At 45.9% G+C, this 25,396-nt stretch overlaps 2 protein-coding genes across 10 annotated transcripts in view; both read right to left on the bottom strand.

Annotated features, from left to right (window-relative positions):
• Positions 1 to 282: 282 nt before the first annotated feature.
• Positions 283 to 2,501, bottom strand: LOC134151681 (la-related protein 6-like). Its single transcript, XM_062596454.1, has 3 exons — positions 2,335 to 2,501; positions 1,819 to 2,029; positions 283 to 1,338 (listed from the first exon to the last, which is right to left on the bottom strand). Exons 1-3 carry the CDS (start codon positions 2,499 to 2,501, stop codon positions 283 to 285), a joined length of 1,434 nt encoding a protein of 477 aa, XP_062452438.1.
• Positions 2,502 to 4,946: 2,445 nt separating this feature from the next.
• The window catches only part of RFX2 (regulatory factor X2), a 64,145-nt gene continuing 43,695 nt past the window's right edge, over positions 4,947 to 25,396 (bottom strand). For 6 of the 9 annotated variants that reach the window (XM_062596102.1, XM_062596096.1, XM_062596094.1 and 3 more), the window contains 12 exons: positions 18,943 to 19,124; positions 16,055 to 16,174; positions 15,516 to 15,631; positions 14,502 to 14,620; positions 14,065 to 14,177; positions 11,839 to 11,990; positions 10,765 to 10,862; positions 9,904 to 10,053; positions 9,259 to 9,467; positions 8,766 to 8,919; positions 7,313 to 7,355; positions 4,947 to 7,149 (listed from right to left, as the gene is read on the bottom strand). In XM_062596102.1, coding sequence (XP_062452086.1) covers positions 7,040 to 7,149; positions 7,313 to 7,355; positions 8,766 to 8,919; positions 9,259 to 9,467; positions 9,904 to 10,053; positions 10,765 to 10,862; positions 11,839 to 11,990; positions 14,065 to 14,177; positions 14,502 to 14,620; positions 15,516 to 15,631; positions 16,055 to 16,174; positions 18,943 to 19,124 — 1,566 coding nt within the window. In that variant the 3' untranslated portion in view covers positions 4,947 to 7,039. The remainder of the gene's footprint in view (positions 7,150 to 7,312; positions 7,356 to 8,765; positions 8,920 to 9,258; positions 9,468 to 9,903; positions 10,054 to 10,764; positions 10,863 to 11,838; positions 11,991 to 14,064; positions 14,178 to 14,501; positions 14,621 to 15,515; positions 15,632 to 16,054; positions 16,175 to 18,942; positions 19,125 to 25,396) is intronic. The other 3 variants (XR_009960868.1, XM_062596097.1, XM_062596099.1) reach the window with 3 other exon arrangements.

The raw sequence follows: 25,396 nt of genomic DNA, 5'->3' as shown, positions 1-25,396 counted from the left end.
CGAGCTCGGAGGCCATGGCACAGGCCAGGCAGAGGGAGAAGCGTTCGGGTCTCGCTCGCAGCGGGCACACGACAGCAGCTCTGCCGCTTCCTCGGTGTCTCACCGAGCCCCGGCCGGCCGGGCTCGCACCCGTCAAAGATAGCCAAGGGGCCCCCGAGAGAGTTACTCTTTTTGACAGAGGAAGAAGAAAACAAAACACAACAAAATCAGCCAAAAAAAAAAAAAAAATCCCCTCAAAAAAAAAAAAAAGAAAAAAAGAAACAAGCTCGAAGTAGAGGAGCCCTAGTGCCCAAGGACGAGTTTCCCTCTCCCGATGCTGTTGTAGAAGCCCTTGGTGCCATCTGGCCCATGCGGCAGGCGGATCACCCCGGCTCGGAGGCTGAAGGAATCTGGCACCTTTTTGCCCACCGGAGGATTGCAGGGTGGAGGTTTGAGGTCCAGAGAGGGGCTGGAGGCTGGGCCGCATCGCCATGGGGCCCACACGCTGCCCAGAGCCATCCCGCTCTCCCAGCCGGAGTCAGCAAACCTCTGCATCTCCGAGCTGGAGCTCAGGCTGTAGGAGCTGCCATTCCCCAGCTCGGTGGCGAGGGGAGGGAAGATCTTGCTGGACAAGAGGGAGCCAGAGTAGGGGCTCGAGTAGGAGCAGGGTTTGAAGCTGGAGCTGCTGGGCCAGCCCGGAGTGGAAAGGAGCTTGTGCACGAGCAGCGGTGGGGATGCCAGCGCACCATCCGACTCCAAATCGCTGTAGAGGAGGGACTCACCAAGGCAGTACGGAAACTTCTCAGGTACCACGGCTGCCTGCTGCTTCCAGCCTAACTTGTCGGTGAGCTCCACATCTTCAGACACTTCCCTCTCGGCCCCACTTTTCTTCTTGGAGCCCTTGCCAGAAAGGCGGACCACCTTGATGCTCTCCCTCCCTGGGGAGCCCTGGGTCTGGTGGTTCAAGTCTTCAAAGGCTTTCCTGGCGCTCTCCAGGCTTTCATATTCCACTAGGGCACAGCACTTGGTCAGGAGCTCAGGGTAGCGGGACGTGTACTTCCTCACGTCCGATGGCAGCTTCCTCCCAGGCCGCAGGATGCGGATGGAGGCAATGGCGCCAAATGGGCTGAACATCCTCGTGATAGTCTCGATGAAGTTCTTCTGGAGTGGTGGCAACACGCTCTGCTCCTGGGGCAGGAGGTCCCAAGCCAAGAGCAGCTTGCTGGGTGGGATGCTCAGCAGTGATTCAGGGATAGGGATCCTCCGTCTCACCTTAGTCCCTTCCTCGTTCACCTCCAACAGCTCCGAGAACTGCAGAGCGTAGAGTGTAAGCCGCCAGTCTCGTGTAAGGTATTTCACCTGCAAGAGAACGGTGGCCTTCACATCCCTTTGAGACTTCCCAAACAAGTGCCACCCCAAATCTACAGTCTAGGCAAGGCTGCCACACCCTCAAACTTTGGTCACAGCAGGACGACAACATCATCTGTGTGTGTGTAACAGATCTCAAAAAACAGCCTAGACAGGGCATTAGCAGAGAGTTGGATCAGCCCTGGTGGGGTGTGAAGATCAACTCTTTACTGCCTTCCTTGGTCACCCTCCCTGACTGCCCAGGTTTGCTTAGACCTGGAAACTGCTGCAGCACATCTACAGCAGAGATCAGCCCCCAGCACTGCAATTCCCCTAGAGATGGAAGAGCCCTAGAGATGTTTCTTCACCTGGAAAACAGCTCAGGCAGGGTCCAGACCTCCCAGCAAGGCACACCAGAGACAACCAGAGCATAGTTGAAAAACTAGAAACCTTCCATGCACAGCCCATATCTAGCTCCCCCATATCACCTACCTTCTTGAAGGATGTCAGCAATTTAATGCTGACATAGCCCATCTTGTTCTTCTGGACATGTTTCAAGAGGAAGGCATCCTTGGCCAAATTCTCGTCTGAGAGGTAAAACTCCACCTGGGACACAATTCTCCTGACCAGCTGTGGGTCAGGGATGGAGTAGCTGCAGTTGAACAGGTCAGCCCCCAAGGCATCGTTCACATCACAGAAGCTCCTGAGAGGAGAGCAGCAAAAGCAGGCATGAGCTAGCAGCCTTCAGGATGTCCAGCACCACCAGGTCCCAGCCACAATGGTGAAGCCAGCAGTGATGCCTGGGGCATCACAGGCCACAGAGCAGCAACATCAGCCCATATCTTGCAGTGTGCCGGGATTCTCAGCTCTATACCACAAGCCCAAACCCACTCAAGCCAAGGGACAGGCATTAGGTACTTTCATTTGGAGACACATGCAAAGCAAGTCAGGAGGAGCTCAGCGCCCCTCCCCATGCATCTCAGCAGTGCTATGCCAGCAACCACCTACCCATCAAAGCTCTCAAAGAAGTCCTTCTGGCCAAGCAGGGCAAGTGAGCGGCTCCGGGGTGGAAAGAGGTGCAGCTCAGGGAGGGAACTCCTTTGGGCTGGCAGACAAGCGCTGCAGCTGGGCTGGGAGCCTAGCCCCAGGGCCACCATGGAGCTACGCGATGACATGGTCCTTCATCTGGGATGCCACAGAGGGGAAGGGCAGAGTTGGGGCACCTCCTAGCTTCAGCAGCAGCCCCCAACCCCCAGCCTAGGGACAGGAGAGCTGGGCAGGGCTGAGGATGCAGCAGAAGCACCTACCACTACATCCTACAGACCTGCAAGCAGCAGGTACCAACCCTTCCACCTTCAGGCTAAAGCTCCTAAAAGACAGAGGGAAAAGAAAAGAAAGAAAAAGCCCCTAGAGCTGTCAAGCTGCTGGTTTATAAGAGCAGCCCAAGCACCACAGAAGGAGCCCTCATAGGAGTTTAGAGAATTGCCCCAGAGGAGACCCTCCTCCCCCAGCAGCCAGGTGAAATGTGTCTGCAGGTTAAGCACCTGCAGCTGAGCCTCATGAGCTGTGGGGCTGGTGGGTGTGCTGAGCCAGGGCAGAGCCAGCAGAGCCCAGGTGGGCAGCAAGCTGCTGCTCTGGGTTGTCTTGGTCTGTGCCTTTGTTTCCAGGCCTTGGACAGGGATGGTCACATCACCCAGAGATGGAGGGTTTGGTCCCTGGCAGGGTTTGAGCTCCTGGTGTTGCAAGAGTGATGCACAAAGGTCCTTCTTCCTGCAAAAGCTCTCCTGATCCCAACAAGAGGTAGCAGAAGAGCTCTTAGATGGGCTGGGGCTGCCCAAAGGGGGTAATGCCACCAGGCAGGACATCCATGGCCTCAGCAAGGCATGGGACAGGAGTGCAGGGCTGCAACAGCCATGGGTCACAGCCCCACCAGCCCCGCTGGGGATGGTTCCTGCAGGGGGACCGGAAGGTGGCAGGACAGGAGGGTGGTGTGGACATGGGGACCAGGGCAGGTCCAGGAGCAGCGGTGCCAAGGCTGGTGATGGCACAGGGCATGGTGGGCTGTGGAGGTGACCAGGAACCAGAGCTGCAGCCCAGAGGACTCGATCCTGGGGGCCCTTCCACTCACGTGAGTCTAGTTGAGCTCTGCCCGGGCCTCGAGGCCGTCGGCTCTTAGCACGGCTCCCCTGAGCTCTCGAAACCGCATTTCCGATGTGGGCCGGCCCGCACCCCGGCTGCGGCGCTGCAAACGGCACCGCAGGCCCTGCTGAAACTCCTCAGCCCTAAGACGCGGGGCTGTTCCAGATCGAACCCAGGCTGCGCAGCCCACGGAGGGAGCCTGGCACAGGGCTCTTGGCCCTCCAGCGTGACACCAGCAGTGTCACACCACTTCAGGGACCTTGCACTTGTGCCTCGTTCTCTTGGGGGTTCTTGGGTGTCATTCTCCCCTCCCCCCCCCCCCCCCAGTTTTGAACCGCCTGATGATGAGACAGTGGGTGGAGGAGAAAGTCCTGGGAGCAGAGAGGTGGCCAACAGCCTGGCTGAGAAGCTGGGAGCTGTCACCCAGCATCCTTGGTCCCAGAGGTGGCACTTGGTGGCAGGCCAGACCAAGGACCCACGGAGGCTTAGAGTTTGCAGTGGGAGGCAGATCTGCTGCCAACCAAAACGCTACAGGGCTTAATCCAAAATAGTACATGGAGGAACCCAGCCCCTCTGCCCGTGCTGCTCTGGGGCGGCCTTCCCTGAGCCACGTGTGCAGCTTCCCCCGGCAGTGTCCAAACAGCCTCCTGGCCAGCCCGGGCTCCCCTGTCTGGCACGGGGTCCCGTCGCTTTCACCCAGCACCTCCCCAGCCTGTCGAGACTGAGCATCAAAATCCCTCCAGGGATTTGCCCACCAGCAAGGAGGGGCAACGGAGCCAGCGGCAGACCAAAGCTGGGCCCATGTGCGTTTTTGCTGGGAACGTTGGGAGCTTTGCTTTGCTTTCCCCTTCACAGCCAGCTGCGTTCACGGGCAGCGCATGCTGCCCTGTGTTGACAGTGCCAGGACCACGCAGCTCCGGGGAGCAAGGAGGGAAGCACAACCCCAGACAGAGAGGTCTGTTCCAGCCCTCTGAGACTCAGCATTGGGAAGGAAGGGGCTGATCTACTCCTCTTGCTTACAAAGTTGGGCTTTAAATAGGCTTTGCGAGACAAACCAGAGGGAGAGGGAAGCGAGCAAGAAGGTTGCACAGGGATAGCAGCTAAACTGTGCCCTTCTCAGTGGGGTTTGAGCAGGAGATGTCTGGCACTAGTCACATCCATGTCTCACTCTCCCCTTCCTCCGCAGCGAGGCCAAAAGTTGCGATTAGAAAATGCCTCCTACGGCCCTGTGCTCAGCCGCAGCTTGACCTTTCAGTCTGTTCTCTTTGCTGCGAAACCCAGCATTGGAGGCACGTTACTGCTGCAGATCAGCTGCTATTTCATGGGGAAGCTGCCTCTCCAGTCACCTATCTGCATGCAGTTCAGCAGATCCTGCAGACGCCAGATCCAAGACCAAAATTGCTTTAACGGGACAGCACCGGAGCAGCAGCTGCCTGCCATCGCCTTGCAGTGATTGAAGCAGAAACAGGACCACAATTAGGTATAGTACAGGCCTGAGCATTTCATATACGTTTATTGCTATTCAGGTTTAGCCGGGGGGTTTTGTGCATATGGGGCTGAGGTGGGTATCCAGACTCCTTGCGCTGTGCAGCACAGCTCCAGAGCACCTCGTTCGCACGTCCGTGGCAAGCAGGAGGTGGCTGGGTTCAGTCGGTCGTGGCTGCAAAGAAGAGCCAATGCAGCAGCTGAAGTTAATATCTCACTCTGCGGGAGCGGGGGGAATTTAAGACTTGGTTGCTCAGTTGGTTTTAGACCATCTTATCTCATCAGCAGGACCTGGAGTGCGAATTCTGGACCAGGGAGTATTCACTGTTATTATTTACAAAATAAATCCAGCTTTCTCATTTCTCTCCTGCCACTTTGATAGGAGACATTTACAGACAAACATCACCCTGACAGACAACAGCACAGGACAGTAAGAGGGGAAGATGTGTCACTATACACACTTTCTTTTTACTTTCCATTAGCATTTTTTTTTAAGTGTCACAGCTACTTTAGTACCATTCTGAATGAGTAAATATTATATTTGGATAGAATATGCTCTGATATGCAAATGTACATGAGGCCCCCTGGAAAAGCTCACATCAAATACTGGTATAAAATATCATTAGAAATAATAATAAAAGCTATTTATGACACGGCATTTATTCACAGAAAGATTTGCATGGGGAGGTGGGATTGCATTTGCTGTTGCGGTTCGGCTTGGTGATGGATTTCTACTCCCCTTCTGCCCTGTTGTCCATGACACCAGGCAAACATACAGGTCATGGAAAGGGTGAATAAACCAAAGCCGAGCCCTGCCCCCCCCCCCCCCCCCAGCTTGCAGATGCCCGTGGGGAGCTGCCACCACAACAAGAAGGCAGGAGAAGGCAAAGCGATACAGCAAAGGAAAAACGCTGCTGTAGTGTGGAGCGTACCGCCATCCACTGGGCCCTGTGGGGAGTCCCTCACTGCTACATGGGACACGGCTGCTGTGTTTTGACCTCGGTCTAAGCAACACCCGCTGCACAGGTTCACTCAGAGCGGCAGGGAAAGCAGGCAAGCAGCCCACCCTAAGGCACTGCACTCTCACACCTTGTCCGTGCTCCAGCTGTGGGCCCATGAGCAGGGCCAGCTGCACCCTGTGTTCAGTATTTTAGCTGGATTACAAGCATGAAAACCCTGCTGAGAGCCCAGGATGCAGGATTAATTCCCCTCTGCATGGATGCCCTGGTGAGGATGGGACCCGCCGTGACTGCGGGCATCAGAGGGCAAGGAACAAGCTTGGTGACCAGCTGCCGTTTCCTCACTGTCCTTTGGTACCTGGAATTGGCCTGACAGAGTCCTGGGATCATTTGCAGATCACCCACAAAAAGCACAGGCAGCAGGACACAGGAACGCTGGTAGGAATGCTCAAGTTCCAGAGTGTGTTTGTGCACCATGCTGCAGGTATTGGGGCGGTGAATGGCCTGGAGCCTGCTCCCCAGGCAGTACAGGAGAACATTGCGCTCTGCTGTTCTCCCCCAGCATGAAGGATTTGGCAAAGTCAGAGCCAGGACAGCTTGTCTTGCAAGACTGCAGGTGAAGGGTCAGGTATTTTTTCCTTCTTCTTGGGCACTGATTGGTTCGAGTTTGTATCACAGTGAAGTCTGAGAAGTGGGGAAGAAACCCAAACCATATTCCCTGAAAGAGAAAGCCTCATTTGCCCACCTCGCTCACGCTGCTCCAAAGAGGCCTGACTGGTTGAGCACAGCCTCTCCTAATCAGGCACATCCAATCCATTGCTAACCACGGAGGCTTCGTTCTCTCTTTAGCAGACTTTGGACCTTCACCCTCCACCCAGCAATTGTGCTGCTTCTCTTGGTAGATAGATGGAGGACAGCAGGCATCCTGAGTGTTCTTCCTGCATGGACAGTCTGCAATCCCTTCCCACCACCCACTGAGCTCATCACTAGGAACCCTTCCTCAAACAGAAGTAAACATAAAGAGAAACTAAGAGGCACTAATTATGCAGATATGGGGAGACTCAGGCTTGAGGCTGTCAAACCTGGCTCCGGAAGTCTTCATCCAGCTGGAGAAAAGCCAAGTCCCCACTTTAGATCTCCTGCAGCGAGTGTCCGGGCTCGCTGCGCTCTCGCTTCACGAGTGGCTCCCCCATGCTCCGGGAATCTGTGTCCACCTCACTCCCCAGGTCACTAATGTCATCTGCAAAGGACAGGTCTTAGCATCAGGGTCGTCAGCAGACCGGGAGAGGTCATTTCTCTCAACAGAGCAGAGTGGAAGAGCCAGCACTCTCCCACTCCCCCTCCCACATTGATTCAAGCTCAACCCAGACCCAATAGGACTTCCCTCAGGGGAGAGGAGGTACCTTTGTCCAGCAGTGTTGGGGACATGGATGTGAGGTCACCAAACTGAAAGAGAAAGGAGTTACAGGGTAAGTGATGATTCAGTCATCCCAAGGCACCAGATCTGCATTTCATAATCTATTTCCAAGCTGTTCTAATGAGTGGCTTAAGCCCTTAAGAGAAACCACAAGCACCAGCAGTGCTGGCAGTGAAGAGGAGAGAGCAAAACCAAAACCTTGTTTCGGGCAAATCTGTGGCTCCAATTTAAATGATTGGGCAAACACCGTACACAAAAAATCCGAGGAAGAAGCTAGCACAAAAATCCAAGGCAGAATCTAGCTCTGGAGAAATTTTACTACCTCCTACGTCATGACCAAGCCAGTTCTGCCACAGAGCCCTAACCAGGACACAACACTATGAATAGTGCCTCTTGTCCAGCCCTCTACATCTGTCAGGAGACTGCTCAGACATGCCAGCAATTCACCTCTTCTGTGACTCTACCATCACTCCAACTCTGCAGAGCTTCATGCAAAGGGTTTTCATTCATTTCAGGATAGTCCTGTGGCTTGCAAGGCCACAGTGCCAAGTGTAGGCAAAGAGTTGGTGAGGAAGTCCACCGTCTCCCTCTGTGATGAGGTCTGAAACACTAAATTACTCTAACAATAATGCTGCATACTCATGCAAAATGGGGCAACAGTAGAACTGAAGACAGTAGGAGTAATAAAGCATTATGAGCAATGGAAATGCAAGGATGTGATTTATTCTCTTTTGCTATGAAGAATCAGCTGCCTCCTGGAGCACAGAAATACTACAGGAGCCTAATGAGAAAGGCAAAGCCTGAAGGGTGAAAGCTTCCCAGTCAAGTTTTGCTAGAAGCCACACTCAGCCACTCCTGCTTCTTTAATACCAACAAAGACGGAGGTTTTGCAGAGAACAGTGTTGATTTGTGGCATTGCTGCCTCGATGCAACAGTGTGGGACTAACGGGAGAGGAAGAGAGAGCAGAATGCATGTAATTGATTTGTCTAGCAACCCTACATGAGCTACATAGAAGGAAGAAAACAGTGTGAACTGCGAGGAGGAAATGAGATCAGTTTTAATCTAATGGTGGTTTCTATATTGCTTTCACAGGATGACTGTGGTCTTTTAAGTCCAGACCCTTCAGATAGGCAGCACAGGACTTGCAACAAGCCAAGTGCTAGATTTACTGTAGGAAGGTCCATTTCCTTCCTCAGGCCTCTGGAGCCCAGGTGATGCCCAGCTGCCTCAATAACCATTAGCTCCGGTGTCAGTGAGCCAGGAAGGACAAGGTGCAAGGAGCTAGGCCCTTGCACCAGGCACTCGAAACAACTCAGTAAATCCTCCAGCAAAGGTGGTTATAAAACACGTTCAGAGCATAGTGCAGTTTGTGAATCGATGATGTCCCTTTAAATGCGGCTTAGTTTGGGTCTGTTACTAGGGAATAAACAATTCTCACCTCTCCCATTACAGCAATTGGAGTCTCCCCTGTTGCCTGGGCAACACGATGCTCTACCAGATAAAACATGTATTCATCATAAAGGAGGCGAATTAGGTGGAAGGAACCAAAGCTGGCAGCGCTGCGCAAGGTGAGGTCACGGATCACCATGGAGCTGGAAAATGGCCGGGAAACAAAACATTTGGGATGTGTTTTACATTTGCATCACGGCTGATGTGAATTACTGACCCCGACCCTGACCTGCCATGGTGCATGGCGCTGTTTTTACCTCTCACCTCAGAGTCTTAAAGCACTTTAAGAAATTAGTGAAGCATCCTATCCCCCACCCCATGAAAGTACAGGGCACAAAACGCTTTATTCTATACCAGGACAGAGCAACTTAGACAATTAACTGGAGATGCACAGGTGTAAAGAACGTGGCCTTTGCCAAGGGAGTTATCTACACGCCCTAGCCATATGCAGAAATAGCTCCCCCAAAAGAACAAAAATGTACCTATAGAAAGACCACTTCAACAGGAACTGCCTGGCTGCCTTGGGGAAGCTGGGACTGCCCTCATGATGCTTTAGGACTTGGGTGACGACATTATCCAGCCAACTAGCCCACTGGTCCAGAGAGCTCTGCTGCTGCAGCGTAAGCTTGAAATCCTGCTCCAGCTTCTGGACCATGCCTTCCTCACACTGGCACACCCACGAGGCTTGCTCCTGCTCGGAAGAAGGGCTTATGGTTACATGTGCAAAGCCTGCCATTTCACAGCTTTTGGTGCATCCCAGCCCAGGAATTGAACTTCCATTTCTAGTAGGCAAGGACTCCAACTAGCTCTGAATTAGGGCTTCTCCAATTTGTCCAGACCACAGAACAATATTATAAATATAACTACATTATTATTGGTAGCAGTACTTCCTCTGTAAGTTCCTTAGTACTTTCTCTGCTATTCAGAATGAAATAGCATTCTTTGGTATCTACATACCTGGAAAAGTAACACTGAAAACTTACGTGTAGTTGTTCATTTAGCTGTTTTTTAGCATTGGAAGTAAGATGCTGGCTGCTAGCAAACCGCCTCATTAAAGAGTCCCTGTTCTAGACAAAACAGCTTCCAAAAAAGATACTGTAAGTCACAGAAAAGATAGTATAAGTCACCTGCACGTTGGCAAAATCAACCCGATTAAGATCGCTGAGCATCTGGTTTATCTGGGAGGTGTTCTGGAGCACCGCACGAGCTGCCTGAGCCAGGTGGTTCAGGGACGTGTATCTCCGTAACGTCTGTGCAAAGGCACTCACCACCCCGACCTGTAACAGAGCACGGTGGGCACTGCGAACGGGGACCCTGGAGGCCAAGGGTGGACTTTTCACCACACTAGACTCAAGCATGCAGTCCACATCAGCAGTGGCATCCTGCACAGTCGCGCTCATACCACTGCCTAAAACACATCTCAGCACTCTGGAACAACATTTTGTGGCATCTCTCGCACCCCACAGACCAGGCTATATATTTACTAACAATAGTTTATTTGCACTTTGGTTCCTGGACCAGTAGGATGGGAACAGGCTGCAAGAATCTGTGGCCTTAGGCAAGGGGGAGTAGGAGCCTTAGGTCAAAGCAGATCTAAAAATCAATAGCAGGACTGGCTAAGAAGTGATGCTGTATTCAATTTATACAATGCCATTCAGTTTATGGAGTGTCCTCCATTATCTAGCAGAGATCTTCATTCCAGTGCAGAGATCTTGCAGAAAGTTTTATCTGCAATTTCAGCATGTGGGAATGGCTCAGTGTACAAAGTATCATCAGCTTCTGTTTTGAAGAAATTGCTCTCCTTGTCCCCTCTTCTTGCTAATTTTGGCTCAGAACCATCAATTACGCCAAGCTAGTCTGGAGTACATGTAGCCATATCCCAGTAGCATCTTTCCAACCACCATGGAAAACTGCAACACACATACACACACATACACACACAACCTGTTGGCTCCTGTGCCCGACCTGTAACATGCTCCATTGCTTACCTTTGTCTGGACAATCTGTGGAGGGAAATCACTCATTGCGTTCATCAGCCACCCTTCCAAACTCTTGGCAAAATTACGAATCGCCTGTGTCAGCGTGCCTGCAAAGAAGTTTGCAGAGTTAGCAAGGCCTTTCCAAATTGTATTTAAACACCAACTTTTTAGCTTAAGACTCCTGTGGGAATCTCATCCCCTGATAGGGTAGCAGAAATCTGTTTCAGCGTCATGGCAGTCAGCTGGGGCCCATAATGCACTCAAAGAGCTCCTTCTCTTATTCATGGCCCATCTCAGCGTTTTCTGACTGCTACAGTCAGTTCTTTAAGAGACACACATACCCTGGCCAAGGACCCAGCCTCCCAGCCCCCAAAACCCAAGTGTAACTTCTTGGGCTTTCTGCCCAACAGCAACTTCATTGACAACAGCAGCTCAGAGAGACATGACTTTACAGCACTGCTCAGCCCCGTCTATGGCTGAGTTGTATCCTTGGGGAGACTGCTGCATGCACTTAAGTGAGGAGCTAAATCAGAGAGAAAATCTTCTATATCCTATCACTAATCTCCCAAATGAAAGTTGACCCCAAATTTCCAGGAGATGCAGTAAGGGACACAGTGGTCCTATGTAAACAAAGTTACTATCTCCAAGGAAATATCTCAAATGGATTAACCATGCTCACATCTGCTTGAGCATTAAGCCTATGTTTTTACCTTGACTCGTAGCCAAAGTCATGAGATGTGATATGCCATGAACCAAATTTTAAAAGGCATTGGAATTTCCAGGAGCCACAAATTACCGTCTAAGCAGAGCAATGCTAGAGAAGGGAGCTTGCTGTTGCCATAATAGATAAATTTGTATTCAAAACAAAACCGTCTAAAATGGCTTTTACAATGGAAACCCTCGTGGCAAGTGGTAGCCAGCTAGAGTGAGTCACAGATCTGTTCATCACGCACAACATCCTGTGATTCAGGAGCAACACAGCAAAGAGCAGGAGCTGAGCAGCAGTCAGGACAACCCACAAGGACATGCCTGGGGGTGGGTGCCCAACGCAGCTGCCTCCTGACTGCACCACCGGATACTCACTGGGCACTGGCCTGAGCACATCAGGGATGAGAATTTCCACCAGGGCCTGGTACAAGATATGATCACAGCTTCTCATCCATTTGAGGATAGGTTCGTATTTACACAGAGTGATCAGCTTATCTTTTGGGAGGGTTCCTTCATGTTCTTCTTCACTGCAGGAGGAAGTGGGAGACAGCATCAGAAGCAGGTTTTCATTCAGTGCATTTACACTATGTAAATGTATTTCTAACCTCAATTTTCAATGGAAAAAATGACTCATGTCTCTCTTCAGAAGGGGATGCCCTATCACTTGCACAGGGCTTTCTCCAAATGTGCAAGCTTCTCTGTCTACAGGGTCAGAGCTGTGACCACAGTTTTATCTCAGACCTACATTTAGGCTTGACCAGATTTCCACTGCTTCTTCCCTCTTTAGTCCAAGTTGCCTCTCACACACACACACGCACGCACATTCGTGCGTATATGGGAACTGTACTTCAGCATAGCCATCTCAGCACGCAAAAGCCTAGCTGGTTCCTCTGGACAGAGCCAAAACCTTCCAAAGCCTTCACACTTCTCTCCTCTACTTTAGTCTTCCTCGACTCTGACAGCACTGACAAATTTGGAAAGCAAATGCTATTTGAGCAGATGAACCAGTATTGACAGACACTATAAACAGTTGTGAGATGCATTTGGCACATTCAAACACTGAATGGCTTCATAAGGAAAAAGTTGATTGGTGTTGCAATGAGAACAGAGCAGATTGTCTCCAATTGCATGAGGTCAATCAAGCCTGCATTAATTTCACTTTATAGATGTATGGAAACTTTTTTTTGCATGATTAAGGCGTAAAATATTTGGTTAAACAGCAAACAGAGAAAACCATGACCTTAACGCACTGCCATAGCATCAAATCAGAACTATTATGACACTATGCTGGGAATTAAGAAGTAGCAGGGGTCCTTCTCCATGTATTACATCAAAACCATTAAAGCCCAGACATTTGACTTACAATAAAGAGCTATTTATATTATTTCTTCCATGTATGAGCTTTTTCAGTAGATGTAAAACACTCATACGTATAACTTGGCCATGAAGTGCCTGAACCCTGTTTTAAATAAAATTACATTTCTGCATTTTCTAATGCTTTCAAGTAGTTTGACACGCTGACAATATATTTGTGTATATATGAAGGGGATGGAAAAGTTTTATTAAACCTATCCTGAGTATTAGCAAGACTATGGAGAGGTGCTATAGCAGACATCCTTAGCAAGATGCATTAGTCTAGATGGAAAGCTGCAGAAATGCTTCCTCCAGTATCCCAGTGAGTCTATTCATATCTAGTACATCTCTCTCAGTGGTATTGCAAAATCCCTTGTAGATATACCCTTAAGTAAAAGAGGTTTTGAAACCATCAAACACAACTGCAGTGTTTTCTTGCAGCAAAACAGTCATTGGATAATGTCTGTGAAGGACAACAGGGCCATATTCTACAGATTATTATGCAGTATGTCCTTATTATCGAAACTTTTAATGTTTTTCTTCTGAATACAAAACAGCAGTATCTGAAGTCCATACATAATCAGTGGAAAAGGACAATATAGACTTTCAATATAAATTTTTTAACAAGAAGCCTTCACCTTTTCCATTTTCTCTATTTTCACTTATTTCCATTCCCCTGTCTCCTGGCAGTAGACAATCAAGGCATAAAGGAGGAAGAGTAGGCAACAACAACGAGCCAGACAAGACTACAAAGCTGGGATCAGAGCAGCTTCGTTTGCCATTATCTTCCTCAAGACACGCGGCATTTAAAAACTTTGATAGCAACCCAAATAAGAGAGTGAGTCCAAACGTTACTAAAAAGCTTAACTTTGGATATGTTGTTCTATATATGGCATGAATTGTAACCTGCCATTCCTCTTGGCGGTTTACAAAAGTAGCAAGCCATTCTCCTTCATCCAAATGCTCTCTGTAGCTTGGATTAATATTTTCTACTGCACGTAACAGCCACGTCACATAGACAAATAATAACACCATCTGAGCAGGTGCTTTCCTCTGAGGTCTGCATTTTGTGCGATCATTACAATATTTGACCTGACACTCCTTATAATGATTCTGCAAGGAAGTAAGTATTTCCAAGCCCTGTAAAGCAGTTAAAATGGCTAATGAAGCTGAAACCGGTTCATTTTTGAAAGACAAAAAACCACGAAAAATGGATCATTCAGAAATAATCAGAGTCCAACGGCATACCTGGATGGCAGAGTAGTAGAGCCATCACTAGATGGTGTTTTAGGACTCCAGAAGGATTGCCACAGTTTCTCAATATAATGAAACTGAAGGTTCATTACAACATCCAAAGTTGCCTGATGATAAAGAACACAACTCATTAGCTGCTGTTTGTGTCTTGTCACATAGTCTGAGCACAAATTTCATGCTCTGCCATTTAGGTTAAATAATTTACAAGAAAACACATCCGGAAGTGCGTTATTCTAATAATCAACATAACATAAAACAAGTCATACAATTAAAAAAAAACAAATACACATATACTGCATTACTTGTAACAGGTAACAAATCAAACATTCCTCTTTACACCCTAGCAGCTCCTGGGAGCAAGATGCAGGAAAAGGGCACCTGATTGATGGCCCATATCAATTAATTAAATCAAATATATTCAAAATAATCACCTCACAGTGTCGTCTGTAAAGAAGCTGCAGGGTTTTGACATCATTCATGGTGACTCCTTCCTGCAAGAGGACATTCCCTAGATCAGGGGCTGGGAACTCTGGAAAGACATGGGTTACATCTAGGGAAAAGAAAGATTGGGAAAGATGGTGAAAGTTAGGAACAGCCAGTTACACAGGCCTAAAAATAAGTACAAGATGTTGCAGTGGCTGGCGGCTGTATTTCACATTTCAAATAACCAGTGATGAAACAGGTAAAATAAGACTGATAATCCAGTACCTCCCTTATTCACCCTGTTATACTGGGCAAGAAGTGAACAACCACAGCCCATTTATTTTGTGCAGCGAGAAGAATGCTTCCTTTCTCTTTGCAAGAAAAGAAACAAGAATACATTGTCCTCGTCTAATGTGCTGCCCATTAGGTTTTCTCCGAAGCCTGAATAACATCCCTTTGGTATTTTGAGAGCACAATGGAGAAATTAATTGGCTAGCAGACATATCGGGAGCAATTGTGTTTCAGAGACTGCTGGGAGCTGGCCAGGTTTTTGTGTCACTATTAGAGACTCTGGAAACAAGTGGGTCCACAACCAGTGAAACCTGAAAATTTATCTCACAAGGTATGGATGGGCCCATATGGTTCCTCTGAAGCTTAATAAACCCTGTAGCTGTTTGTCCTGTAGGTGCAACGAACTGTTGCTCTCCTCTCTCAGGCTGCCTATTTTAACAACACTCTTTGGGACTTCGAGGCTTTGAGACCTCTACTCCATCCATCCAATTTGGCAAAAATTGGCACGCTTAGAAGAAACTGAAGGACGGTGGCACAAGGAAGAAAGGCTTTTAAAAGCTTGCTGAAATGCTCTCCAAATACCTGGAAAAGTAATTGCTAAATGACTGCTCCCGCTGTGTGTCCCAGGCTTGTGTTTCACCTTGGTCCTTGGAAGTCACTGGAGAGAACTTTCCTTCTTAAATTACAAGCCTCAAAGTGAGACATCTAATATATTAAAACAGTTTCCTCACCTATGAATTGCTGATGATGTTGACTTTGAGCAGCAACCGACTGTTCGGGAGTAGTGTGCAGGGTACTGTTGGATCCACTCTCTGCCATGCCATCCATCTTCTGGGCCGGTCTATACCTACATTTAAAGCATGGCTTGGTAGTTACACACAGACCTGAGCAGACACACACACTCAACCTGCAACATGGTCACATTGTGAAAGCCAGGGACGCCTAAAAAGTCACTGTGCTGTATAGCATTTCTTATTTAAGAAGCTATATGCATTGACCACATAATGTATGAGGTTATACTGCTCGTTTATACATAGTTTGAAAACATTTACAGCTGCTGAAATAAATGCTAAATCAGTCATTAGTATGCAATACATCAGGCTGTTCACAGAAGACAGTTTTCATCCTTCAAGCTTTCAGCAGTTGTGCTTCAACACATGCTGCTCACCACTAACATGCTTATAAAATATAATCCATCAATTAATCTTTGTAATTCTATATTTTAGTATTAAAGTTTGGCCAACAACTCTGAGGAGCCGAGAGCACCTACCTCTGCTTCTGGTGGATGGGCTGCTGCCGCATGGCCATGTACTGGGTGTCCTCCTGCAAGCGGTTCAGCGGCGACTCTGGCTTTAGACGGATCCCATAATAATGATATTTGGAGTTGCCCCTGGAAGCATCAGTGGTGAAATTGTTCAGTGGCAGCTACTCAATGGAAGCAACATCACAGCCCTGCGATTTATTCTTAGGCTTCTTTTGACAATATGCATTACTTTTTACAGCACATGGTTCTTTGCTGCCAAGAGCTATTTGAACGGCTGGACTAATGAATGCCATCATCTGCTATAAAACTTAAAACCACATGTCGCAAAGTTAAGCGACATCCACGTTTAAGATCTGGCAAGGTTTGTTCCAACTAACCAGTAGTAATTGGAGAAGAAGAGACAAGTGTTACAATACAAAGTGGTACTGAACAGAAGGACAAAAAACACATCTTGGGACACTTCCTGAAGTCTTTTGCAATAGCAAAAGAGGCTGGAATTCTTTTTCCGTTGCTGGTCAGGAAAGCTGCTGCTATGCTGTTTAGGAAAATGCCTTTCCATCACATCAGACAGATGTGTTAATGCAAATTTTCCCATTAAAATGGAATTTTTCAACGATTGCTTTTGGGAACAAGGACAATCGCGCAGCCACATATGCACGAGGACAGCCGTCCCAATTTGGATTTAGCCAACTTGTACCTAGCAAAACTATGAATTCAAGCTGAGTTGTCAGGGGCAGAGGAGACAGCAGCCGGGGAGCAAGCGGCAGGACCTCCGGATCATTCTTATCGGCGTGGTTTAGAATTACAGTTTGCTGTTTGAGTATCTTTGCAGCACGTGTCAAAGTCTGAAGGCACCTTAAATCCCATGGTAATTCCCATAGGCAAACAACATACTGCAGAAATTTAAGACAGGAATATTTGTCTGGGAATGAATCCTCTCTTTTTCTTTGTTATGCGAATTCTCTCTTTTTCCAATTTCTTTTAAGGGGAAATTGTTGACTTGTTTAGTCTTTGTCACTGTAGCAAAGGGTCTACTGTGTCTTCCAAGCCTGCACATTTTCAATTTTAAGTGTTTTTCTTAATGACAAAGTTTTCAAAGTCGCCCAAACTTGGTTAGCGATGGCCTTCAGGACCATTTGGCCTGACATTTTAGGGAAGTTTAATATTTAGTGAACACCCAACATTTATATTACAGGAGACAGATATAAAGATGTATTAGTTCAGGAATATAATCCATATATTTAAAAGTTTAACCACTTAAGATCAGTTGCCTCATTTTTACAAAGAGAAATAAATGATGTTAGACATTTTACTACTAATAAAGAATGACAACAGCATGTGACATTACCGAAAGCTGAAATAAAACATTCTGGAATTTCCACTAAAGTATTTTTTTTTAACTCTAGCTTCCAGTGAAAACAAATTCTGAAGTTTCTGAAGTGCCAGAATGCTGCCACAGACCAGAAACTCCATTTGCGGGCCATTTCTGTTTTCAAGTTGAATCATCTTTGAAGGCACAAAACAAGGAAAGCACAGGAGAGGCAGCTGTTGGGACTTAACATTTTTCCTCTCTTAATAAGATTAAAGAATATCTTTATTTTGAAGAAATTATTTCAGAGCACTTACACTTTAACCGAGCCACAGAAATCCAAATTCTCCCCCGCTTTCCCAATGACTCTTGCTTGCACATTCCAGCTGTGGAATGCTCCCGACACATCTGGTTTTGTTCTCGACTAGAAGCCCAAACATCTAGCTTCAATTTTATTATAGAGCATTATATAATCAGAGCACTCTCTGTTTCTCTAAGGTATTATCTACTTTTTTAAAATTAAAAGCTGAGATGAAATGCAATCTCAGCTGCACAAGCTGTGCACGTATTTTGGATGTTTCCTAGGACGACACACGTGCAACGATGTCTAGTATCCATTCTTGAGTTTCACTTTTCCTGTAACATCATATGCGTCTTTGATGCTTTAAAAGAAACGTTTCTGGCACAAGACTCAGCCGGCTGCTTTGGCACTTTCTGAAATAGGCCAATTCTTTGCGCACAGCCCGTCTGAATCACAGATCTGGGCACCGGCTCTGTTCTCGCTCGTAACTGAATGACTTTGCAGAACCCCAAAGGGGTAACCACTTAACTGCACCGAGTTTTGGGACTCTGCAGCTGGCAGAGGCAATCTTGACAAAACGGGACTTCACCTTTTTGAGACAATAAAGGAATGAGGAGCCCAGACGAAAATAAAATATTCTTAGATTGCTTAAGAAATGGGCTTAGATCACATTTGACTGTGTGACTGGACAAAGTATTGTCACCAGGGACCTAGAATGTGTCCAAAATCAACTTTCCTGTCAAATGTCTTGAGCTGCTGATTCATGTTCGGAAAGGAGTTTTGCCTCACAACATGCTGGAATTACTTATGTGCCTTTGAATAGCATTTTTTTCTCCTAACCAGATAATGCCTGGTTGTTTCTGCAGATCTTAAAATAAAAACCTCAGCCTGCCAAATTATGCTTGGGAGATTTTCAGCATCCATGAGAGAAGTCGCAAGAGCTTTTTTTCTTTTTTAAAATATAAATCAGTCAGAACTGTGCAACAATTTCCCTTCCCACAAAACTTAAGGCCTTCTTGAGAAGAGAGAAAGAAATTAGTGCCTATAAAAGACGCTTGGTTTTATATAATTCCTTCTTATAGGAAGCTTCTTAGAAGTTTCACGAATGCCTCCAAAGCCATACACTGCTCTCCAAGGCAGTCACTGAGCAGTGGGTAAGGCGAGATGAGAAATACAGGATTTAACTCAACCAGAGGTCTCCCAGAGCAACTTCAGAGCCACGGGAAAGGGAAGGAAGAGAGATGCTTCTCCTGCCACCTCCGTTTCAAGCCGTCTCATACCAACCTGGTTCCCAAACGGCGAGTCCGCAGCCCCATGAACACTGAGCGGATCAGTTTTCCGAAAGAAGCAGCGTTCACCGGATCCAGTTTGTGCTCCTGGCAGTGCCGCAGGTAATGGTTATACAGAGAGCTCCTAGGAAGGCTCACGCCTTCTGCTGTCTCGTAGTTGTCCAACAACCACTGGAGCTTTATGCATGAAAAACATAAAGGAATAAAATACATGTGAAAGTCTAAAGAGGGCTGGAGCGGGCAACGTAAAACAAGTGTCGACACTTAAATGTCAGGAGACCTTATCTGACGTTGAGTTTAAGAGAGCTTAATGTTGGGTAGTTAGTTCATATAAGTGATATTTAGGCCAGTTGCATTTTCAAAAGGAAAACGTCCCGCAGCCCAGAGCTGATAAAACAAAAGTGCTGTTAGATTCGGCAACAGCATAAAGCAGTCTCTGCCTCCCATTTCACTGTCCGCCCTGCACTCGGACAAATTCCTGTAGAGCCAAAATAAAGCTGTTAGGACTCATGTTTTCCAAGAATAAAGATACTAAGATACTTTGAAGGATGAAAAAAATTTCCGGGGAACCAAAACGCCCTGGTAAATCTTTTTGAACTTGACGATTGGCATGTCTGCAACCGTTTCCTTAACAACAAAATTAATGTTTACCAAACCAAACTTTAAAAATCTAAAGGGGTACCACCTATTTTCAAAACTTATTATCTGAACTGTACTTCTCCTGACATTTATGTTGATTAAAGTTTACGATTAGATATATATTATTTATAACCAGCTAGTCTGAAAGGGCAGGTGAAGCATACAACTGCAGCACAGGAATTAAAATGCAAATGGACAAACCCCCTCAAGTTGCCTTTAACTGGCCAAGTGCCAAATTCAGTATCAATAAAGTAAGTACTATATTAAGTGAATTCTTTGAAGGAACCAGATAAACAAAGGGATTAAAATCAACCGTTTTGGCAAGAGACTTTTCATTATCATTAGAGACATCTGAGATTGATATTTTCAAAACTTCCCTCTACATCCAGGCATCTATATGGGAGCATATGGGAGGTACAACTCCACCAAAGGTGGCTGCACTAGCATCAGACTCAGGTTGCAGGTGCTAAAATATTAGCCCCATCATCTCCTTCAAGCAAACAATTCAAGCACATATTGTATCCAAGCACAAACTTAGCCTTGACATCAGTGGGATTCAACCATGTCCATGGATGCACAAGTTGGCCTATGCTTAAACCCTTCCCACTGTTACACCAACATCCAGCTCTTTTCTATCGTTGTCACTTGGTGGAACTTTAGCGTCCCAGTTCATCACTATATTACTTGAATTTTGTACCAATAACTCTGGGAAAATCCAGCCTGATATATCCAGTGACAACTCTGACATGTCACTCAAATGAGTTCTTTTCAGTTTAGGTATTTCATGTCCATTTTTGCCCTCATACAAATACTCTTCAGCCCAGAACAAGCTATCTGCACCTCTGAGCGTATGTTTTGTGGTTATCACTCAGTACCCAAATTTAAACTTTTGCTACATAGAAGGAGCTGAATCCAAAGCTGTACAGTTGAAGCTTGATTTCATTTTGTTAGCTGTGTTTGATCCAAAGCAACAGCAGTTCCTATGACCATTTCTATCAGTTCTGGTGGGCTTGGGAACAGACCAGGGACTGCCACGGCTGGAAAACACTCCACCGCTTGGTCATTTGCCTCTCTGTTCTGCTCTTCAAAGAGATGCTTTTTACCTTCCCACTTTCCCACAGTCACGTGGCATCTAAGATGCTGTTTGACGTGTATTTCACAGATAAAGGACTTTTTGAAGCCCAAACCTTACAGTCCTGAAAGGCTGCAGTTACCGATGATCTGCAGCCCTGCAGGCTTTTATCTGCGGGAGGAGACATCGCTGTGAATCCCCGGAAGGCCGTTCTGCAGCCCCGAGGTTACCGCTCAACCTGCTGATTAAGCTATCTCAAACAAAACTGGAGCCCAGTGTTTTTGATATAACAGACCAGCACGAGCTCTGTTTCAGATCAGTCCACAGCTATACTAATTTCAGCCCATCTGTAGTATTTAAAAAATTAATGATTAAGAAGTTTCATTTTTTTTAACCATTTATTTTATTTGTCCTTTGGAAAATACTGCAGGCTGATCAGGTATTTCTGACCTTCCAAACCTGTTCTAATTCCAGTCCTTAAAAATAAATAAATAAATGTCATACTATTAGATCACAACAAATTCAGATATAGGTAAAACTCTCTCATTTAAGTTTCATCCCAGACACTTTTAGTTTAATTCTAGATATTTCCAGAACATTTCCTTCATCTCCCAGAACTCCTTTTCTGCGAGTGTCTTTTTATATTCCTTCACACATTATGGAGTTTCACAATATGAACTCCCACTATTGAATTAGGATTTTATTATGGAACACACAAAAGATCTTAAAAAGGAAATCTGTCAGAATATAAAACATTTTCAAAAGTTGTGTTTTGCTCTTGCTGCATTAGTAGTAACATATTGGACACTTAAAATGAGAGCATTAAAAATTCTTTCTATTTGTACTCTTTATCCTGTTTAGTTTCTAAGTTTTCCTTGGTTGGAACAATGACAAGATATTCCACGGTTTCATTTCTGTTTACGTTATGATCAAGCCCAAATAAAATCACTGTGCAGCTGTACACTGCTTCATTTGTGCTAGAAGCATTGCAAGGCAACATTTCCATTTCATTTTTACTTTAACTTAATTTATATCAACTGCTTATTATGATTTAAAGATCTTTAACCAGAAAAATAGACCAAGCTTGATTCAAGGATGGCTTTTTAAGGATGGAGAAAGAGATAAGCAGGGCTGACTGTGAAAAGATTAAAAAAAAAAAAAGATTCTAAGGGTCCAGGTTTGGAGAGGTTTTCTTTGTGTGCTGAAACAGAGCCCATACAGATACTTTCATGAAAAATAAACAAATAAGCGAATAAATATATTCATTTGTGGTGCATATTTAACATGCCTTGTCTGAGACTGAGATGCAAATTCCTAAGTCCCTGCTTGGTCCAGTTGGAAGTTAGAACTGGAGCCAGCCTCATCTCCTTGCACATCAAGCTTGGGCTTTCCAACCATTGCAGCATATACATTTCCCTCTCACCAAGACTCCCCTATGCAGCCCCATCAGTATTTGGGGTTAAAGTTCCATCAAAATCTACGGATTTTCACTAAACATTTCAGTTTTGTAAAAGGTAATTTCTGAAATAGTCCCCTTCAAGCTTAGTTAATATTTTTTTTTATGAAGTTACTCAGCATACTCTTAACTTTAAACGCAAAGCCATCCATCATACGTAAGCACAAGCTTCAGGGCTTGCCTGTCCTCCTCCACCAAACAGGAGAGTCATCCTTCCTTAGGTCACTGCATTCCTCCCCTGCCCCAAGGCAATTATTCCTTCTCACAGTTTTCCTATTCCTTCATTCAGGCTCATTTTAAGTATTTCCAAGGTTTTAAATTCGGTGGCAAAATTCCCTCCCTGTTTCCCACATAAGAGCCATTCACCAACGGCAGTGAGGGGGGAGTCATCACTGAGCTTTTTACTTTTAAACAGGTAGCAAGGAAAAAAATTCTTCTGCAGCTCCTATGAATGCTGTGAATATCTGGGAGCTGCACGTCCAAACACAGGAAGGTTAAAGCACCCAACTACTTTAGGTGCGTAGCGATAGGCACTCATATATGAAAATTGTAGCCGTCTTCCTCAAATTTCTTTGCATCATCTGCAAACTCCTAATTAGCAAAGGACAATCCTCTGACGCAGCAATTCTGGAGGACACTTGTGAGCGGAGCTTTTTCAGTAACAGTAATAAATTGACATAATTTCATTAGAGACATCATGTGTCACTGGGGTTTTAACATTAGCTTCTAAATTTGGTACTTCAAGTACACTTGAATAACTACTCAGAGAGTTTTTGAGGCTAAATTAAAAATTATCAAAGGTGGTTCCTTTTCACATGGACTTTGCATGAACAGCGTTTGTAAAAAAACTCATCATTGAAATATCTAGTTTTCCTTTAAAAAAAAATGACAGGAAACATTTTCTAATGACAAAATAAAACCTTATTCTAGGAATTTACAGATTTCTGAAATGCAAATGTTGAGGCAAGGGGCAAAACGCCTAATGAAAGCTTCTGCAACTTTCTATGCTCTTAGTAATTTTTGCACACAGGACTAGAGGCAATTAAGCCACAATTAATAGTGTAATTATCACCCTAGCTCTTGGCAGCAGAGGGCTGTACATCATCAAGCCAAGAGATTATACTTTATTACCACCTCTGCTTGTGATGCTAACAACATGGGCAACTGTTAGCTCTGTTTTGACTTCTGTCACCTATGCCAAGCTCATGTTTTCCTCTGAGCCTTGACAAATCACAGTCACCTTCTGTTTCACTTTCTGGTTCTCATGTGCAAGCCTGACAATATTGTGTTTCAGTCATGCGAGCATTTGAGATACGTAATCATCTGTCTCTCTCTCTTTTTTTCTTTTTCTTTTTAAAGAGAGAGGAACTGAAATATCCCAGATAACAGGAAACCTCATAGCATTGCACACCCAGTGAACCAAACCACCCCAAGACCTGGAGCTGCCCACAGCAGCGTGTTGTTGTGCCTGGATCGATGTCTTTGGCAGGGATGGCTGGGGAGCTGATGGATATGCACATGCTCATGAAGTCAGTTATTTGCTTTAGAGTTTTTTTTTCTTTTACAGAACTTAAACCTGATGCCAAACTATGAACAGGGACCTGAGAAGAGAGACGTTGTATTCTTCCACCCTGCAAGATAAGGGTGGGGAAGGTCTAATCGCAGGCTCAATCTGAATCAAACTCCATCCTGCACAGCTTTCAGACGGATAAAATCCCTTTGCTATTTTCATTACCTTTCCTCTGCTCTTTTCCTGCATTTTTCAAACCTCCTTTAATATCATGCCACTACCCATCTATTGCCATCCAGCTCCACTTGGACCCTCTCTACAGTCCCTTCCTAGAGGGCATCAGACAAACGTTGGAAGCAAGCGAGGAAGGGGCAGCTGCTTGGGTGTGTTGAAAGAGGGTTAAATAAAAGAGCTGTGGAGGAAGGACCTAGAATACAGGCTGTGGCATGAGCTCTTCCTTCTCAAGGATGCATCAGGATGCAACCTGACAACGTTGTAAAGTCCTTTTCGGCCTTATGATGGAAGTATTTCCCCCTACACATGCTGCAAAACTATTCCACTTCACGTAGTAATTCCCTCTGGGGAAGTCAACTAAAGGAAGAAACTGTTAAATGAAAGCAAGCAGAACCCAAGAGTTATTTGAGCTACTGATTGTGGGCTTAGGGCATGGTGAGCTTACAGAGAAGTAACTGAGGTTTGCTGGCTCAGATTTTTTTATGTTCAAACCACAGATTTATTGTTATGAACTTGCAAAAAGCCACTGGCCATCACAAGACTAAGGTCCTTTCTGCTTCACCAATTTCTGTTTGCCTAGATTGCTCTGCAGAGTCTAAGTATGATACTGCTGGACTTTAGAAAACTCCCAGAGACCTAGGGAAGGCTCAGGGCTGATAGCTCTGCTGATCTGACTACATGTTTTTAATATCTTTAAGTCCCAGTTCCTGGGGTCACAGGATTAAAAAGAAATCTCATCTTTTTGAATTTGAAAAATAAGTTTCAAATCTTCTAGTTTGCAGACAAAAAGATTGAAAATGCAACTCCAACCTCAGAAATACCAAACTCCTCAAACAACGCCTACAAATTGTTTATATCACTTCCAATTCCAAAGAAACCAAACCAAGATCACTGGAAGAAATAATATTGGCTCCTTCTTTATAAAATGATAAATTAGGAGCACAGTGATTCAAATATACTCAAAAAAAACTAGCAAGTTCTTACTGCCTGTGCCAAGTTCATTACAGTGCAAAAAGAAAAAAAAAAAAAAAAAGGGAAAAGAAATGGGGCTGGTCCGAAGTCCTGTCCACAATATTTTCCACTTGCAGAAAGTGCTAATGTAAAAACCTGCTTAAAACTGCAACAAAGGTAGACGCTACATATTCCATATCAACTACTTTCTACTTGTGTCTTTTCTTACTATCAGCCCCAAAATCCAGCCTAGAATTTAGAAGATCCTGCTGGTTTATTTCTGGCTTATGCACTGTGATGAACAAGAAAAATTCTTGAATTGCAATTTGCCCAATTTGGGCTCAAGAGCATGGCCCAGGTGCACGAGCACAGCAACCTGGGGGAGCAATGCTGTACGCAGATGCTCAGAACAAGAACTGCGAGCCTCATTCTGCAGTTTTGTCTTTCCCCAACCAGAACAAGGAACTTTCAATTCCCAGAAGATGAAATTGGAATCAAGCTCACACAGGAACCCTGGATGGCAGTTCAGGATCAGCTCAGGAGAGTCAGATCCTCAGGTTCAAAGTTCCTGACATTTTCCCAGGCCA

This window comes from Rhea pennata, chromosome 27 (genome assembly GCF_028389875.1).
Source record: "Rhea pennata isolate bPtePen1 chromosome 27, bPtePen1.pri, whole genome shotgun sequence".
NCBI classification, from domain to species: domain Eukaryota; kingdom Metazoa; phylum Chordata; class Aves; order Rheiformes; family Rheidae; genus Rhea; species Rhea pennata.
The sequence above is the reverse complement of the archived record's forward strand: the minus strand, read 5'-3'. Positions and strand labels throughout refer to the sequence as shown.

Excerpts from the sequence above, each read along its gene's own strand:
- LOC134151681 (XM_062596454.1), bottom strand. The coding sequence starts at position 2,501 with ATGTCATCGCGTAGCTCCATGGTGGCCCTGGGGCTAGGCTCCCAGCCC. Across the intron at positions 2,030-2,334 it reads TTCTTTGAGAGCTTTGATGG|GAGCTTCTGTGATGTGAACG; the intron begins GTAGGTGGTTGC and ends CTCTCCTCTCAG. Across the intron at positions 1,339-1,818 it reads TGCTGACATCCTTCAAGAAG|GTGAAATACCTTACACGAGA; the intron begins GTAGGTGATATG and ends GTTCTCTTGCAG.